The sequence below is a fragment of the Diuraphis noxia genome, unplaced genomic scaffold (assembly GCF_037042655.1).
Source record: "Diuraphis noxia isolate RWA-SAM2 unplaced genomic scaffold, SU_Dnox_SAM2 contig0005, whole genome shotgun sequence".
In the NCBI taxonomy this organism is placed as follows: domain Eukaryota; kingdom Metazoa; phylum Arthropoda; class Insecta; order Hemiptera; family Aphididae; genus Diuraphis; species Diuraphis noxia.
In genome coordinates this window covers 17,874,976-17,892,662 of record NW_028301715.1, presented here as the reverse complement: position 1 = coordinate 17,892,662, position 17,687 = coordinate 17,874,976, and the positions used below count along the sequence as shown (strand labels likewise).

The 17,687-nt window shown below is 29.2% G+C and overlaps 1 protein-coding gene across 2 annotated transcripts in view; it reads right to left on the bottom strand.

Annotated features, from left to right (window-relative positions):
• The window catches only part of Sp1 (transcription factor Sp8), an 83,123-nt gene that overhangs the window by 21,358 nt on the left and 44,078 nt on the right, over positions 1–17,687 (bottom strand). The window contains exon 1 of one of the 2 annotated variants that reach the window (XM_089228689.1): positions 11,729–11,975. The exons of the other annotated variant lie outside the window; for it this stretch is intronic. Within the exon in view, the coding sequence (XP_089084815.1) occupies positions 11,729–11,806 (78 nt within the window). The 5' untranslated portion in view covers positions 11,807–11,975. Of the gene's footprint in view, positions 1–11,728; positions 11,976–17,687 lie in introns of those variants that run through there. 2 annotated transcript variants of the gene reach the window in all.

The following is a 17,687-nucleotide window of genomic DNA, read 5'->3' as shown; positions in this document are numbered from 1 at the left end:
ATATAGGTAATATACTTATAAGTTATATAGGTGTTATTATAAATATTAATATGTATAATGTTATTGCGTAATGCGTATAATAATAGGTATAAAGACCCCCGCTGTTATATATGTTATTGTATTTTTAAGTGCGATCTGCTTATCTCTGTATACACATATATTATAATATTTGTTCAGTAAATACTCGATATGAATATAATCAGCATAAACAGTAGCGTTTTATGACAGAAAATTGCACTTGCAGTTGAATAATTGAATGTTCTTTATATAATATGATAATAATTTATAAATTGCAATGTGATACTATATCTATTTAGTACTATATATAATTCATCAAAGACCAAACTGCAGTAATTATTACTACAAACAATGCAATTTATATGCTCCACTACCGCTATTAAACTTATTACTGTATACTATATATATACCTTAATACACTATTAAATATACATTTCTAAATATGTTTGAATTTTCGCATCAAATTAATTTAAAGTTATAGAAACGCTCACGCGAGGCATATATTATTTTCTTTGGGCGTAAACAAAACATCATTAATCATTTGTTATACGAACTATCGCAAAAATCTTGATGTACATAGTAATTTACGCATGCAGCTTAATTATTATATCTGTTATCATTCGCAGTTTACCGACCATATCATTAAATATAGTCATTAGTCGGCGAAATATTAAAAAATTAAAATCAATAATTGCAATGCTAATTTATTGGCAATATACTAAAGTATAGTTATATGACTTATATAATATAAGTATATATACTTATACTATTATATATTTATATAATGTCCATATATATATAACAAATACTTTTAAATATAATCAATAATTGGTCCTTAACACTCCTATAATATATATATATATATCATATATATATTTATATATTATGTTAATTGTATGTGCTATGTGCAGTATAATATTCCATTCAATTGTTTATATATATAATATTAGTTAGGTATATGTTATATTTTCAGAGTATATATAAAGACAGTAGCTTAAGATTAAAACCGTAAACTGGAAAAAGTTGATGATGATAATGATGATGATGATATAATAACACAAAAATGAAGAAGCTATATAATTGAGTATTTAATGACGAGACCGTGCAGTGTTTAACGAGTTTTTGGCCAATTGAATTGTACAATGTGTAGGTATTACCTACTACCCATTATAAGATGTGTGTGTGTGTGTATGTGTATATGAACGACAGACCAAATTTCTATTGCAATTTCCGCTACCCCTATATTTAAGGCACATTAAACCGGTTGGGTTTGTTCTTCATCTGTATTTCTGTTGTATACATATAATGGGTTCGACGTCTATTATAGATCAACGGGCACGTAGCACACCGGACTCTGCTGTATCGCTGTATACGCGTACACAAAATGAATGAGAATGACTAACAGACAGGCTGGCAGCCGGACGGAGGGAACGCGAGAGGAGAGAGAATAATATATTATATATAGATGGAAAAGAAAAAAATACCGCCATCAAGGATAGGAAATCATTTGTCCTCCGCAGCAGCAGCAACAGCAGCAGCAGCAGCGGTCGTGTCTGCAGCATCAGAACCGATTTTTCAGCGATCTTCCGTCGTCGTCGGCTTAATGATACGACCCAAAGGCGCCACCATCGTAATAGTATACAATATTCGACACACACACACACACAAGCTCGTTAACCAAACATTAGGCGCTTTCTGGTACCTCCCCTGTTATCTCCTCCACTGCACCCCACCACACGGCACCACCCACATTGTATTTGTCTATGTACACTGTGTATATACACGATACACACAAATGTATATATACAGGCATGATGTATCTATAAATATATATATATGTATATATCTGTGTAGCATATTTAATTTTCGTGTTTTCATAATGTAACTGCGTAGGTACCTATATAGATATACACTCCGCCGCGTGCGTGCCGACGAAATTAATTTCATGTAATCAATTTCCCAGATCATGTATACGTATAATATACCTACGCTGTAAGTCGTATATATAGTACTTATGTATAGGTACTGCAGAGTGGTATAACACATATATAGGCACATTATAGGCATCATATATTGCATATATATAACAACCACGGTGGAGACGTTTGAAAAGTATATATATGATACAATAATATAAAGGAGGAGCGTACGAAATGTTTGGACAAGAAAAAAACGAATATAAACATTGGTAAAATAATATAAATAATATGCGGCCATTATATATATATAATATATATATATGTATAGCTATAGGTCGTACTGATAAATACACAACACCACAAGTATAATATATTATATGTATAGTGGTTTTCCACTTTTGGTCATTCGTGCACGTCCCGCAGCGGCTGGTTGTCGGTGGGTGCTAAATATATACGAGACGTGGAAAAATCGACCGTCGTTAACAAAACTAAATATATTAAAAACGCCGACGTAAACACACACATTATGTATAACATCGTGAACTCGCACGTCGCGTTTCTACCGGCCGTTTCATTTGTTAAAAAAAAAAAAAAATGACGCCACTGCCACAGCTAAATAATATGTATAAATAGGTAATATATATATATTAAAAGGTTTTATAATGTGTATATATATATTTTAAATAGTGTACACAGCTCACAAACTATATAGTTATTGTTACGAGATAGCATCATATACGTGGACACGTGGTCCAAGTCAGTCTGCTGATGTAATGCTACTATATATATATATATATACCGCATCACTACACGTAATTAGACTTTTGTCCAACAACTGAACGTAATAATATAGGTAGTATTAGGTTATACCTACTACCTAGGTATAATTTATGTAACCCCCCCGTCAGCTGCAGCGTTATATTTCATATATAGGTACTCTACGGCTATATAGACGTATTGTATATAACTTTCAAACAGTGTCTAGCTATATATATATATATATATATATATATATATATATATATATATATTATCAATATTATCATGTAATAATGTAATAATATATTATAATGTAATTTAATTTTCTAGAACTGTAATAAATAATTCTTGAATGGCAATATAAAATATCTAAAACTAATTCGAAAACATACATATCATCAGTATATATATAGGTGTATGTGATGACTGCAAAGAACTCAATGGTCAAAAGACTTAAGATTTTAATCTTGTAAAAAATAAATGTTAATATGATTTATATAAATATATCTATTTTATATTATGATGTCATAATATATACCTACACGATTTCTGTTTTTAGTTTGTATATGTATATAGTAAAAGTTTTGTTGTAGTTATACATCTGATATAAACATAACACTATACATGGCCGGTATACCCACTTATATAATTATTTCGTAGATAATATCGCATGACTTTTGGTTTAGGTGTTCTTAGATGAATACATTTCTTGATCGAAAACGACAATAATTGAATATACCTATACTGTTATTGTATTATTATGTTGTACGTGATGAACATATTATGTTCTAAGATAAAGAGCTGCAATGTTTCAACCGAAATTTATTGCATTATGAAATTATTTTTTCTTGCCTACCATAATATAGTGATGAATTAACACCCATCTATAATGGTATATACATTATTATATATAAATATAAAAAAAAAACCATCGAGGCCTGGTATAAAACGGCGATTGGCCGCAGTCACTAATATGTGCTGCGGTCAAGCATCGTTCGACGTCGCTAATTCCCGGATGGGTGACCCTTCGGGTTTTTAGCAACGAATCTTCGCCCCTGCACACATACATCGCATATATATACATATATTATACGTGTATCTGACAACCAACTGTAACCTCCTTATAAAATTCTAATGGTCAAAATAATGCTTTAGGTCAATAAAAAAAAAAAAAAACACCAAATATATATCTCATTTACTCTACATCTGGGAATCTTAAAATTACAAATATAAAAAAGCAAATTAACTTATGGTTATTTTCTCTATTAAGTGTATAAAGATTAAAATGCAACATTATTAAATTTATTTCACATACTTTTTCTTGTTTCTATATGTAACAATCTTAGATTTAATTTCAACATTAAATAGTGTACCTATAAATTTGTGTCTATCACTATCATTATGTAATGTAACTCTCTACCTCCATCACAAGCATATGCTTAAGGGAGGTAGATAATTTATTGTAAAATTTAATCTTAATATTATTATTTACTTGTATTATAAATGTTTTCTTTACAATAAATTCTTTAAAAAAAAAAAAATTCAACTCTGCGTGATGTTAATGAGCGTATAATGTCTTTCACAGATATGTATCTTCAAATCATGAATGAAATTTAAACTGTTTTAATGAAAACGTCGGACATTATGTAATATAATAATTGCGAATAATATTATAAGACCTACTATATATAATGTATATATAGACGTCCTACATAGTTATTATTTTGATTTTAAATTTATTTGTACCATCGTGTGTCGAAAATAAGACAAGGTGTTCTATATTTATAGGAACGAAATAAAAATTCAAAATCTTTAATTTGCAAACAAAATTAAATTTACCGTCCCATAATGATAATATAACAGTCCATTCCATTCTGATGGATTTATTGTGACTGCGCATAATATAATATGTAGTGCCTACCGCACAGTCCACCAGAACTACACGTCTACACAACCTATTATTAGGCAGACTATACGACGCGCATTACACGAATATATGTATCTACATACAATAACTACGTAAGTACAGTAAGTGCATATTGTATTAAATTGTTATCGTTATTGTTTTTATTTGTATCATTATTATTATTACAAGTTCGTATAGACAATGGGCAATTTTTGACGGGATTGCGGTAACAGATTGCTACCGGAGGTGACACGTGCGAGCGCGATTAACTTGGCGAGGTGTGTGTAAAAATATCCGATTATTAGGGAAATGTGGACGGGTGCCGACGGGGCGCGACGACGTACCTCTATGTATACACACACTACATATATTATATGTATATGTATATGTATTATATACACGAGAGGTCCGCGATGTACAGAACGCGGGGCGGAGTACTTTTAAGCACACCGAGTGTGTATTTAAATGGGTGTGCGCCATAACGCTTATACACATAATATTTTATAAGTGTAGTTATTGGATGTTTTCGTATTATATATATATATATAATAACATGATATACATGTATATGTATAATATTATAAGTGTGTATATATACGAAGCTAAAATAATAATACGAAGATAGAGCTGCGCATTGGAATTCATATACCTATGTATTTGACAAGGCGCCCGTTGATGTGTATATATAAATACAACTATATATATATGGTATATATAGGTGTATAGCAGGTACCTATTTATTATTATATATTATATATTATTGACTAATTGAACGAATTTTAAACGCCATACACACACACACACGCACCTCCTACATGCCTGACCGTCATTATACATCGTAATACGCATATTATATACGCCGCCGCGCTAATGATATAGACTAGACAAGTTCTGTCTATACACACGACTGGGCTTAGAAGTATTTGTATTTTTTTTTTGCCAAAAACAAAAAAAAGGCCCGGAGGCGTGTATCACGAGGATTAACCTAATGACCGAACAAATTAGTGTATCCTGCATGTGTTTATAATATTTATATAATACACATTACACACCAATCAATAACAAATTATTCGTAACATAATAATAACTATATATATATATATATATATATATATATATATATATCATATATGGCATATATTATATACATTTTAATCTTATATTATACTATATCTATACGACTTATAGGTAAGTGTTTATAGAACGTTTTTACATTATCTTATATATATATATATATGGTTTATACGATTGTAATTATATATATATTATATATAATGAAGTATAGATATACAGTTGCAGTTTCAGCATATATATATAGGTAGTATATTATGTACTATATATAAACGTTTATGAATTTAGTATATAGTTATTATCTATACACATAATATATAACCTGTATCACTGTAAAAATAATAGCTAATTCTAAGATAAACGCTACCTATATATATTTATAGGTAAAATATTATACATAGGTAAATTACTAGAAAAAAAAAACGGAGAGTCACTCTGCTGCAGTAAGGTAGCAAGGTAGCTATGTGGCTTGGAACTTAAAGCTGTCACCTTGTATTGAAATTTGAATAACACATATATCGCACATATCCCCCTATAATCTATTTTTTCCAGAAGAATAATTAATCAAATGGGTAGTGCAGTAAATATACAGAAACAGCCTACCATGTCGTTATAAAATATATATATGCGTGTGTGCCGCGCCCTGCAGTGAAAAGTCGTCGTGTTGACTATATCAGCAGTAATCGACACTACACACGCGCCACCCTGCCAAACGCGATCTGAAATGTATTTCGCCCACGTCAGATGAAGACCAAGTATGATGTGATGGCTATTTGTAATATAAATACTTCCAAAACGGAAATGAACAAACATTAACCGTCATTATAGTAATTATCATCATCGTATGTACTGCTGTAGAGTATTTTTATCACAATATTTATTAGGTATATGCATTTAAAATGTCTTGCCAGCGGATGATGGGCTCGAAATTTAATTTAAAAATACAATATTTGTCATCGTCTCGTCAAAACATTAATTAATTGCTTTGTATATTTGACTCTATATATAAGTGCAGTCTAGTTAATGTTTATTAAAATATATAAGGGTGGGAAGTGATCAATTTATGTGATTTAATTATAAATATACATTTCTAAGACGATAAAAATGCATTTATCGTGTATACATATAGTGTTTAGTAATTATTAATAGATAGATGGTATTTGATATCTATTGAATTTAAACTAATATCCTAATATTAAATCTATAGTAATAACTTTTATGAATTATTTCTTTAATCTTAAATTGTTTGTGTGTATTCAATTTAAAGGAGTACCACAATTAAAACCAAGATATATTTTTCTCTGAGTGTACAAGGGCACCCGCAGGGGGGGCAAGGGGGCCATTGCCCCTACTGGGAATACTTAAAAACTATTGTTAATTTAATGCCACGCATATTGAAGACATTGTTAAAGCAAAAACAAAAAATTATTGAAGTCGTTATACAATCATTTTGTATGGAACCAAGACGCATACATAACAACTTTTATTTGATAATTAATATAAATATAATGAATTTGTAATATCTAAATCAACATGTATTCAAAAAATATTAATATTGTATTGTAAACCTACACATATAATAAGGGACTTATGTGATGACATAATGTTGTTTTTTTTTATTTATGATATGCTATTTTAGAATGAAGACACTAGAAATATATTAAAATTTAATATAATCTTTTTGATTTGGTTTTAGAATTTTGATCTTGCCCCGGGTGGGATTTTATTCTGCGGGCGTGCTTGAATAGATACATAAATATAAAATATCTTATAATATAAGCTTTTATTTTTCATTAAATTTAAATATAATATATTTAACTGAATCTATAAAACAAAATTTGTTTAAATTTACTAATGCATATTTATACTATATAGTGTTCTTTGTAGACGGCACAACAAAAAAAAATTAGCTGTATAAATATATAAATAATAAATGTCAACATATATACCTAACCGAGAATAATTTATATTTTATAATTTAAAACTCTATATAATATTATAAATTATATTTTTAACTTGATAAAAATAAAATTACTTACAAGTTTTTTCAACGACAACGTATTAACTTATATTTTGTATTTTTTTAACTTATTTAAAAAAATACATTATAACTGAAAACTTAATAATAACTGTTGTTTTGTGAAAATATCATAAATCAAAATACACAATAAACTTTACATTGTGTTTGTTTATACACCACGGCCACGTAAGGATAAAATTAGATAATTTGTAAGTATTATTGTTTTGTAAAATTTAAAATTTTCAAAATCTTTGTTTTCTAACAGAGGAATGTGTTAAAAAATATACAAAATTATCTGAGAAAATATCATAATGTAATGTAATATGTTTGCATCATTTGTTTGAAAATATAATTATTAAATTGTTTAGGATACATAACATAATATAACCTTCAGTTTTCGATTAGAGTAATTTTAAAGCGTACCTACCTATATATATATATACCTACAACTTATTGTGGTTTATGAAAATTATAGACTTACAAGTCATAATCGATTATAAAAAATTGCCGTCATCACGTTTAATTGTGAACAAGTAGGTAAATGCTCATTTGTCAGGCCCTATTTTTATGTGCATCACCATCACGAATGTACAAATGTGCACTACGATTTGAACGTGTGTGCACTATGGTCTACAAAACAAAAATTACAAAATATGTCAGCCACTAGAAAATATGAGTATTTCCAGAATGTTGTAATTTGATTTGATTGCATTGTTAAATTATTATATATTATATATAATATGTAATACTCGTATATTGGTTTTTCTAAGATAGTAGTGCATAAAATATTCGTTTAAACAGCAAAATTAAGTGTGCAGTCCAAAATTTTACAAATAATAGGGCCTGGTTCAGCTATAATAGATTTCGCGATTAATAAATCATCATTTATAATATATATCCATCATAATCATATGTGCATATAAAAAATGCTTTGAATATGTAGTATACTATATATATCTGGTGCGCGCGTGTTGATTTATATTCTATCAAAACTTAAGAGGATACGAGAGAATTTGGGGAGCTCAATGGTTGTGTGTGAGGGTATACTGACAGGGAGGGGGTGGGGGGTTAATGAGCTAGCGTCATAAATTTCATCGGTGCATAAACAAGACCGCGACTGATTTCAGTTTTATGAGCCCATAAATATAATTTAATATGCCCGTTTAGTTCACGCATATACTTGCACGAGGCGCGGTGTAGGTATAATAATAATAATAATAATAATAATATGCACGTATATTATAATGACTATAAGAACGAGAAACTTTAATATTTCAATCGATCATTTGCAAACATAGAGTAATAACTATTATATCGATATATATATATATAATTATTTATGGGCACGTGAACGATTTCGAAATAAAAATAAAATGTTAATACATATTGTAAAAAAAAAAAAATTTGAAATTTATAATTTTTACATTATATCCTAGTAAATGTATTATAACAATATCAAGGCGCCACAATGTAGGCACTTATGACACAGTATATATATATATATATATGATGGAAAGTGTAGGAGTATATTAAACATTGATAAATATATTATATATATATATGGGTAGGTATTAGGTACGATATAATATATTATATATATATGATACGTTTTGCACTGATTCGTGCCCGTGAGCCAAACGTCTATACAACATAGTTCACAAATCACAACGACTGGTTGCATTTAATATTTGTAGATAAAAATAAGCGGGTAAGTCGCTCTGCTGTACAGTAGGTTACAAGTGGGTTATTGTAATGGATGGAATATAAATTTAAATCCAATGATATTATATCATCGCAGTGTACGAAAAACGATTCTGAGCGGAGACGGTTTTTCTGTCTAGGATATATTATATAGATTATTAATAATGTTCAAATCTCAGATTTAAAAAGAAAACAGTCAACCAAATGTTTTGAAAATTTTACCATGCCTTGGTAAGGCTAATATAAGTAAACAACCCAAATTTCAAGTTTTTATACAAATGTTTTTAACCGAATTACTACAAAAAAAAACTCCCAAAATTAAAATGTCTATAAATAGCTCAAAAATGGCTAAAATTTTCCCGAACTTTAAACCTTAAGGAACAAAATCCAAAATACAACGAAAAATAAATCTTGTCATTTTTTATTTGAAGCAATATTTCTGGTAGAAAACGTCCGTAATTATTTAACATTATAAAATCGTGAAATCGTACTTTTTCTCCTTTAACCGCTTTTATTTCGAGTACCGTTTCGAAAATCGAAAAACTACCTCTTTAATGTACCAGCTCAAGAACATTGCCTTTCAGAAAAGATGCTACACTTGGTACTTTTGAGCAAGTTTAGAAGAAGAAAAAGTGTTTACAGAATAAAAAATAGAAATCATTGTGAATCCAATACATTCCTTGCTCCGCTCAGAATCTAAAATAATGCCTTTTGACATACATAACAGTATAACACACGAGCAGTGTCCAACAAATTATTTTCCAAGATGAGTATATTATCGAAATACGATGGAATACTAAACAGTGCCCTATTATATATTATATAGTTTGCATATGCCTATAAGATTTATTTAATATTAAAAAAATAGCCTTTAAAATAAATATTTATAAGGTAACCATGTTTTCAAATAGATTTGTAAATCTGTACGTTTAGTCCTTATATATGTTATAGATATTATTATAAACATACGAGATGGCTATATATATATATATATATATATATATATAACTGATATACACTGCAGTATAGATAATAAGTGTACTGCAAATGTAAATTTATACTTTTTATATATATATATATACATATATCTATGATACTCGTGGTAATAATGTATAGGTACATGGTACATGCAACGCTATGAGTTATTACTTTTAGGTAATAATAGAAAGAAAAAAAAGAATTCGATTAAAAATTCAATCAATGTTATAGTATTATATTATAATAGTTGCTGGAATTAAAAAAAAACAAGATTTAATGAGTCATTAAATTCGTAAGTAATTTACTTTTTATATAATTATTTCTATACGGTCTATAAAAATTACCTATAATAACCAATAAGTAAAAATATAATAGCTAAAATAAAAACGAGTTTTTTTAATTTTGATGTTGCTGATTTTTAAAATTATCCATTTTATAATTATATAAGTATTATTTTAATTACTAAAATTTTTATAGTATAAGTTTAAGAGATACGTGTTTTCTATAGAGATTTATAAGAACCTTATTTATCTATATAGTCATTTTTTGAATTTATGAAGATAAAGATTTAATTCAAATGAACATTTAAGTTTAAATTATTATCATTTAAAAAAAATCTTAGGAATTAAACTACGATAAATGATAAATCTGAATGAATTCATATATATAATTAAAGAAATCTGATTAAGAACTATTATAAAACGATTATATAACATTACTTTTTGTTTTGTAAAATATAAATTTACCAACTACCATACCAAAATATGCAATTGTTATTAGTTTATTGTAAAATATTTAAAGAATATTAATAGATAGTAATGTATTTTTATTAATCAATATTAAAATATAAATTTAATAATAATTCCATGAATATGAATAGTCAAGTATTCAATACGGCATGATTTGTGCACAGATTGATAATAATACTTAACTATAACTTCGATATACCATATATGTACCTAATGTATATTTCATGTATGCATATATTGCATATATCAATATATATATATATATATGCATTTAATCAATATACCTACGTTTTATTTATTGACGATGCTTGATTTAGAGAATCTATATCAAATGTGTAGTTTTATATTGTCTTTACAGGTACAGGCCGGTTATCGCAAAGAAATAAACTTAAATATTAAGACAAATAATCTCGAAGCATGATAAAAATAAATAATTGTATAATACATATACCTGAAATTATACCACGGGGCAAACATATAGATAAGCATACTATTTATAATATTTGAAAATGTATATTAACGTTGTAGATGGTTTTCTTCAGAATATGCACAATTGCACCTATATAATTATATTATATTTAATTCGTAATAATATTATTGATCTTACTTTTTCACAGTACAATGCGTTGTAATTTTCGGCTAAATGATAACTGCTGTATGGATACGACATGTCAAGTGTGGTCATTTCGACAAACGATTATATACGCACTGGTAGTATATATATATATATATTTATTTATGTGTGTTTGAGTACAATATCACTTCAACTATATTACATGAATATTTGGAGGGAAAAAAATAATCACGTAAAACCCGCGAACTTGTAGACTTGTCGAGATTTCGTTTAAGACTGGTGCAGTATAACTAATAAAAATCTGGCTTATGAGAGAAAAAAAAATGTATCTATAGCCGCGTTAAACGAAAAAAAAAGGAAAGACGGTTTAAACGAGTCTTGCCGTTTCATTGGCTCAACAATAATTAGTCGTTTACTACACCCACACTGTACAACCACCACTTTGATTAGTACCATCACAAACCGGCGTTCTACGCACCTTTAAAAAAAAAAAAATTATTAATTAATTTTTGAAAAACAAAAGCGAAATCATCTCAATACCGCACTTACGAGGTTAATAACGATTAAACCTGCTGCATGATTTTAAGCTGTTGTTTAGGTAACATAAAATAGCTGCCTTCTTATAATACTTATATTATTACATTAGGTATATTTTATACATGTATACAGGTATTACTCGAGTAACACCGTTTTATGTAATTTATTGTACATAATCATTGATAAAAAAAAATATATATATATATATATATATAAATTAAAATCTTCTATACATTAGTTTATAAGTATTACACGGGTAAGTACATACATAAATTATAAGAAATACAAAATATAATGTAATATCATAGGAGGTGTAAATGAATAATGTAAAAGAGTATTAACACAGTTTGCTATCCATTAGTCATTACACGTTATTATTGAGCTATTTATAAGATTTCACAACAAATTATATGTATATATCTCATCTTGTATTATTATTAGGTATATTATAATAGAACACAAGCGTTAAGCTTAAATATTGATAATTTATTGATATCTTGTTGTTTTATACGCGGATAATAATATAATTGAAAATATTTTAGAAATATTAAAAAAGAACATATTTCACCACTCGTTTGCACGTTTAATATTGACTTTTCACTAAAAAAAAAAAAATAAAATAAAAGAGTAATGGAAATTATTAAGTGATTGCGAACAGCAGCGGCGTTAAAGGGGCGGCTTAGGCCAACGCCCGAAACACAGGTCGGCATCATGGGCGTGTATGTTTAAAGAGAACACACAATAGACAAATTTTATCGTCACAGGCATAGGTATATATAACTAGAAATCATATAATATTACGTACATAATACCAAATTCCTTTCGTAAAACCAAAAGTGTTTGTTATTTTGATAGATTATTATTATATATATGCTGTATACGAAAAAATTATAAAGAAAGTGTTAAAACTGCAGTAAAGTGCTACTATATAATATTATACTTTATAGTCTATGAAAGAAAAAAAAACACAACTAAATTAGATGGCGCAAAAATCGTTTATAGGCGCCAGAGGCGGTATCCTCCGTGTGCGCTTCTAATCTCACGGATATTGGATTTATCGGTCCGCAGTTACGCAATAAATATAGGTAGGTAGGTACATATATATACGCAGTAATATATATAGAACATTAAAAACACTATTTTCATCACAAACAACCAAAATCATTTTCATTATAGTCGAGAGAAAAAAAATGTTAGTACACCTAACTATTACATATTATAATAGTAACATTTCAGTTAATTTTTATTTTTCAACTGTTGTATGCGCCAACTAGTTTGGTACACACAACTATTATATATGTATATAATATATATATATATATATAATTAGTATGTATTATATATTTTACATAGTATATATAGGTACACGTAACACGGATATACCTATATATAATATATTTAAACACTTAATTATTATCAAAATGAATCGAAATAATAATAATTAACGCTATAATATTATAATATAATTATAACATATAAACAGAAACATGATGGTAAACATACAACAACAATAGAATTACTACAGCAGATGACTATTATGAAAATATTTTCATATGATATTACAATGTTGGATGCGATGGAAAACTTGAAAATTAAAAGCGTTTGATCACACGCGTATGACAATACCTAGCTAATAGAAATACAATTATATTTTATTATAAATCGTGTGGATGATATATTATCATAACGGCGATGAGAATAATAATATACTGTTATTAAAACTATTATATTCTCGTTTTTTTTTTTGTGAAAACGTTAGAAAAATGCCACTCAAGAGTAAATAATGTTCCCGGTATTAATAAAAAAATATTTTAATTTTTAATTTTTATCCTCGTGTACGTACATTGTAAATATTGTAAAGTTGACCTTAATCCCTTTTTGTCGGTGAAACGTGTCGTTGGAACCCGATTTTTTTATCGTTCAACAGTTAAAAAGGGTTTCGTTAACATAATTTTTAAGCTATTAAAAGGGAGTGATAATGACCGTCATTTAACACTCCCTGCGTCTGCGACGACAATATCCAAATTTTTTACTCGTAAAAGTATGATTTGTTCATATTAATTGTTATTATATAGTTATCGCGCATTATTATATATTTTACGTCTTGTGCAAAGCATATTATAAATATTGTAAATTATAATAATATGATATAATATTTATAATAAAATACTGTTGCAGGAGTACAATCATACGATGCGTATTATACGACACATGCGAGTTGTATAATATACCTATTACCTGAATTATACCCTAAAAATATTTAATCACTAGCAAAAATGTACACATTTTTAGCAGAAAAATCGTAATTTTCTCTTTATCAATATAATAGGTACCTGCAGATGACCTGCGAGTTCTATCAATAATATTTTACGAGATATAAAAAAACACGACTATAATGTACGACACTATTGGACACGATTGCGATAAATCGCCGTTTGAACGTTTGAAGGGGTCATGGCGAGGGGAGAGAAGTGGAGGAAATGGTAAATACATTATAACCATTAACATGTATGTATATAGGTGCAGAGAAATAAAAATCGTTCGATTAAATTTCCCACACGCGTTTCCTATAAAATATTATAACACCTTCAGTTCAGTGGTTCTTAACATTTTTAGAACCACGGAACACTTATAATTTTATAAGATTTTTGCGGAGCACTATAGGTCGTAAAGACGTAACATAAACAATACTTTACATTTATTTTTTTAAATAAAATTACATACATAATATACTCGTATTGTGCTGTATATTAAGTACAATTATTAAAAACGATGAAACCGAAAATTAAATTATCCCAATGATTTAATGATTTTTTTCGCAAATTTTGAAAATTTGGCGGAACACTTTGGCCAAGTTTACGGAGCACCGATTGAAAACCACTGACCTACACACTCGCACAGCGTTTCCGAGGAGGGGGGGGTGCAGGTCGATTCGATAGATAACGTGAAGTAAACTTTGGGGACCCTGCCGCGGGCCACGTCGTATATAATATAATAATAATAATAACCTGCGCGATAATATTATATAGTTTTATAATATAATTATGATTGTGATATTATTAATATTAATATTATTATTGTGGCGCCTGCGGGGTCGTCGGCGATTTGCAGATTATCGCCCATAATGTGTACACCCACCCGCGGTGGCGCGACGATAAATAAGATTATCGCGGATACGCGCGCCGCGCGCCAGTGCACCGGACAGAGACAGGCCGATGAGCGACAGCGCGCGCACTCCGAGAACGACTCGCGCGAATAGGTAGCGGCCGAGGGTCACTGGACTGTCTTGAGGACGCGTCGGGCCTCGTCGTCGACTGCAGCGATGGAAAATAATAATATATTATTCGTGTACACTATTGTTGTGCATACTGCATATAGTGACGACGGACGGTCGCGTGCAGTTCTATAATAATAATAATAATAATATAAAATATTGCAGCAGCTATCCGTCTCGTCGCCGCTGCTGCAGTCTGTTTCTGCTGCAGCTCTGCCGTTGTCGTCGTCGCCGACGTTCGCACGTGAACAGCTGCAGAGGGCGAACGGGTGGAGGGAGTGTAAGGAGATGCGTTTGAATAATTACCGCGCGCGGTCTTTCTGTCCGTTCCACTGGCCACCGCCGCCGTTAAGTTGGTGTGTGTGTGTGTGTGTGTGCGCGTGTGCGTGTGCGTGTGTGTGTGCATACGTTCGTTTGTCGCCCGCACTTGTTAACGTTGGTATACAGACAATAATAATTATTGCGGCGCGTCTGTTGGTCGTTTGTCATACCGTAACGATATGATATTATTGTACTGCGGCCGAGCGTTATTGCCGATGACATATTATTATATTATATCATTACAGTCCCCTGCTGCACGCGGCGCGCGACCACTGCGGCCGCTTACAGCTCCGCTCGGCGACCACCGCCGCAGCCGTGGCGTTCGAGCATTCGGTCCGCGCTGCACGACCATCGCGCGTTCGTGGTTATTACCGCGTTCGTTGTTATTACCGCGGTCGTGACGCGCTGTGTATACATAACGGAATACCGTGGGCGTTCTGTATAATATATATATATTATATACTATTGTGTTATATATTAAAAGGCATTAAGTCGATTTTTCCAATTATTATTATTGCATTTATGTTATAATGAAAAAGGGTTCTGTATAATTACATCGTATGGCGGGCTTTATCGTCTGCTTATTATCAATGCTGTTTTGTTGATTGATTGTGTATGTAGGTAATATTATTATACACTTTAATTTTATTTATGCTGCACGACATGCTTCATACCGTCGGTGTGTATAAAATATGACATTTTGACAATCCGTTCAACTATTCAGTCAGACATTTAAAAATATATATTCATATTTATATGCATATATATGTTCACTATATAGTGTAGTGTGTCTCAATTGAATACCCTTAGGCATATCTATATGCAATTAAACGAGAATCTTTTTTAATCGTATAATGGCTCATGGAACGTGTTACATAATATTATTATTATCATACGAATTTTCGCATTCTACATGCACTTCTATAAACTTCATCTGTAATACTATCGTCGCATAGTTAGGAAACTGGACATATACTTTATGCCTATATACACAGGGTGTAATAGAAATACCTGACCGAAAAAAAAATTATGCAAATTCATCTTATGACAATTTTTTTAAATATTATATGATGAATAAATAATTTAAGAAATATACTCATGTCAGTAAATTCTCAAAAATCATATTTTTTTAAAAGTTATTGCGTTCCAAATTAAATTAACCAAAAAAATATTGAATTTTATAAAAATTCTAAAAAATAAACCAAGTACTTGATTTAGATAAATCTTTTTACCATCAAAATTGTTCTTATAATCAGATTCATAAATATAGACTATTTTGAATTTATCCAACATTTTTTTTATTAAATTAATATTTTTTTATTTTCAGTACTAAAAAATAAAAAAATGTATTATACATGTAGTGCTAGGTTCGCTTAATGAACAAAAATAAAAAATATTAATGTGAAAAAAAGTTAGTCCAAATGTCAGTTCTATCAGTTACACCTTGTATATACATACAATGTGTAACAGAAACATATTATGACAACATGTTACATCTTTGTGTTACGCTCTGTATTATAGGTAGGTATATAATATCAATATTTTAAGCATACTTATACCTATGTAAAGCTGATTTGATGTTTGACTTATATAAGCTATTATATAGGTACTGCTATATATAGCTTTTACTATTATAACGGTACCTATAAACGTTTATTATTTTAATTATTAACAAATAATTTAACAGAAACGATTGTGTAAAAATCCTACTTCAGAGTAATTGTTTTATTTTAAAATCTTGTAATATAAATTGTAAATATATATATATATAAGTATCTATTGAGTATCTAAAAATAATGAGCATTTAAATTAATTACCTCAATTTTAATTGTATTAATATGAAATTTTAAACTGAAATTG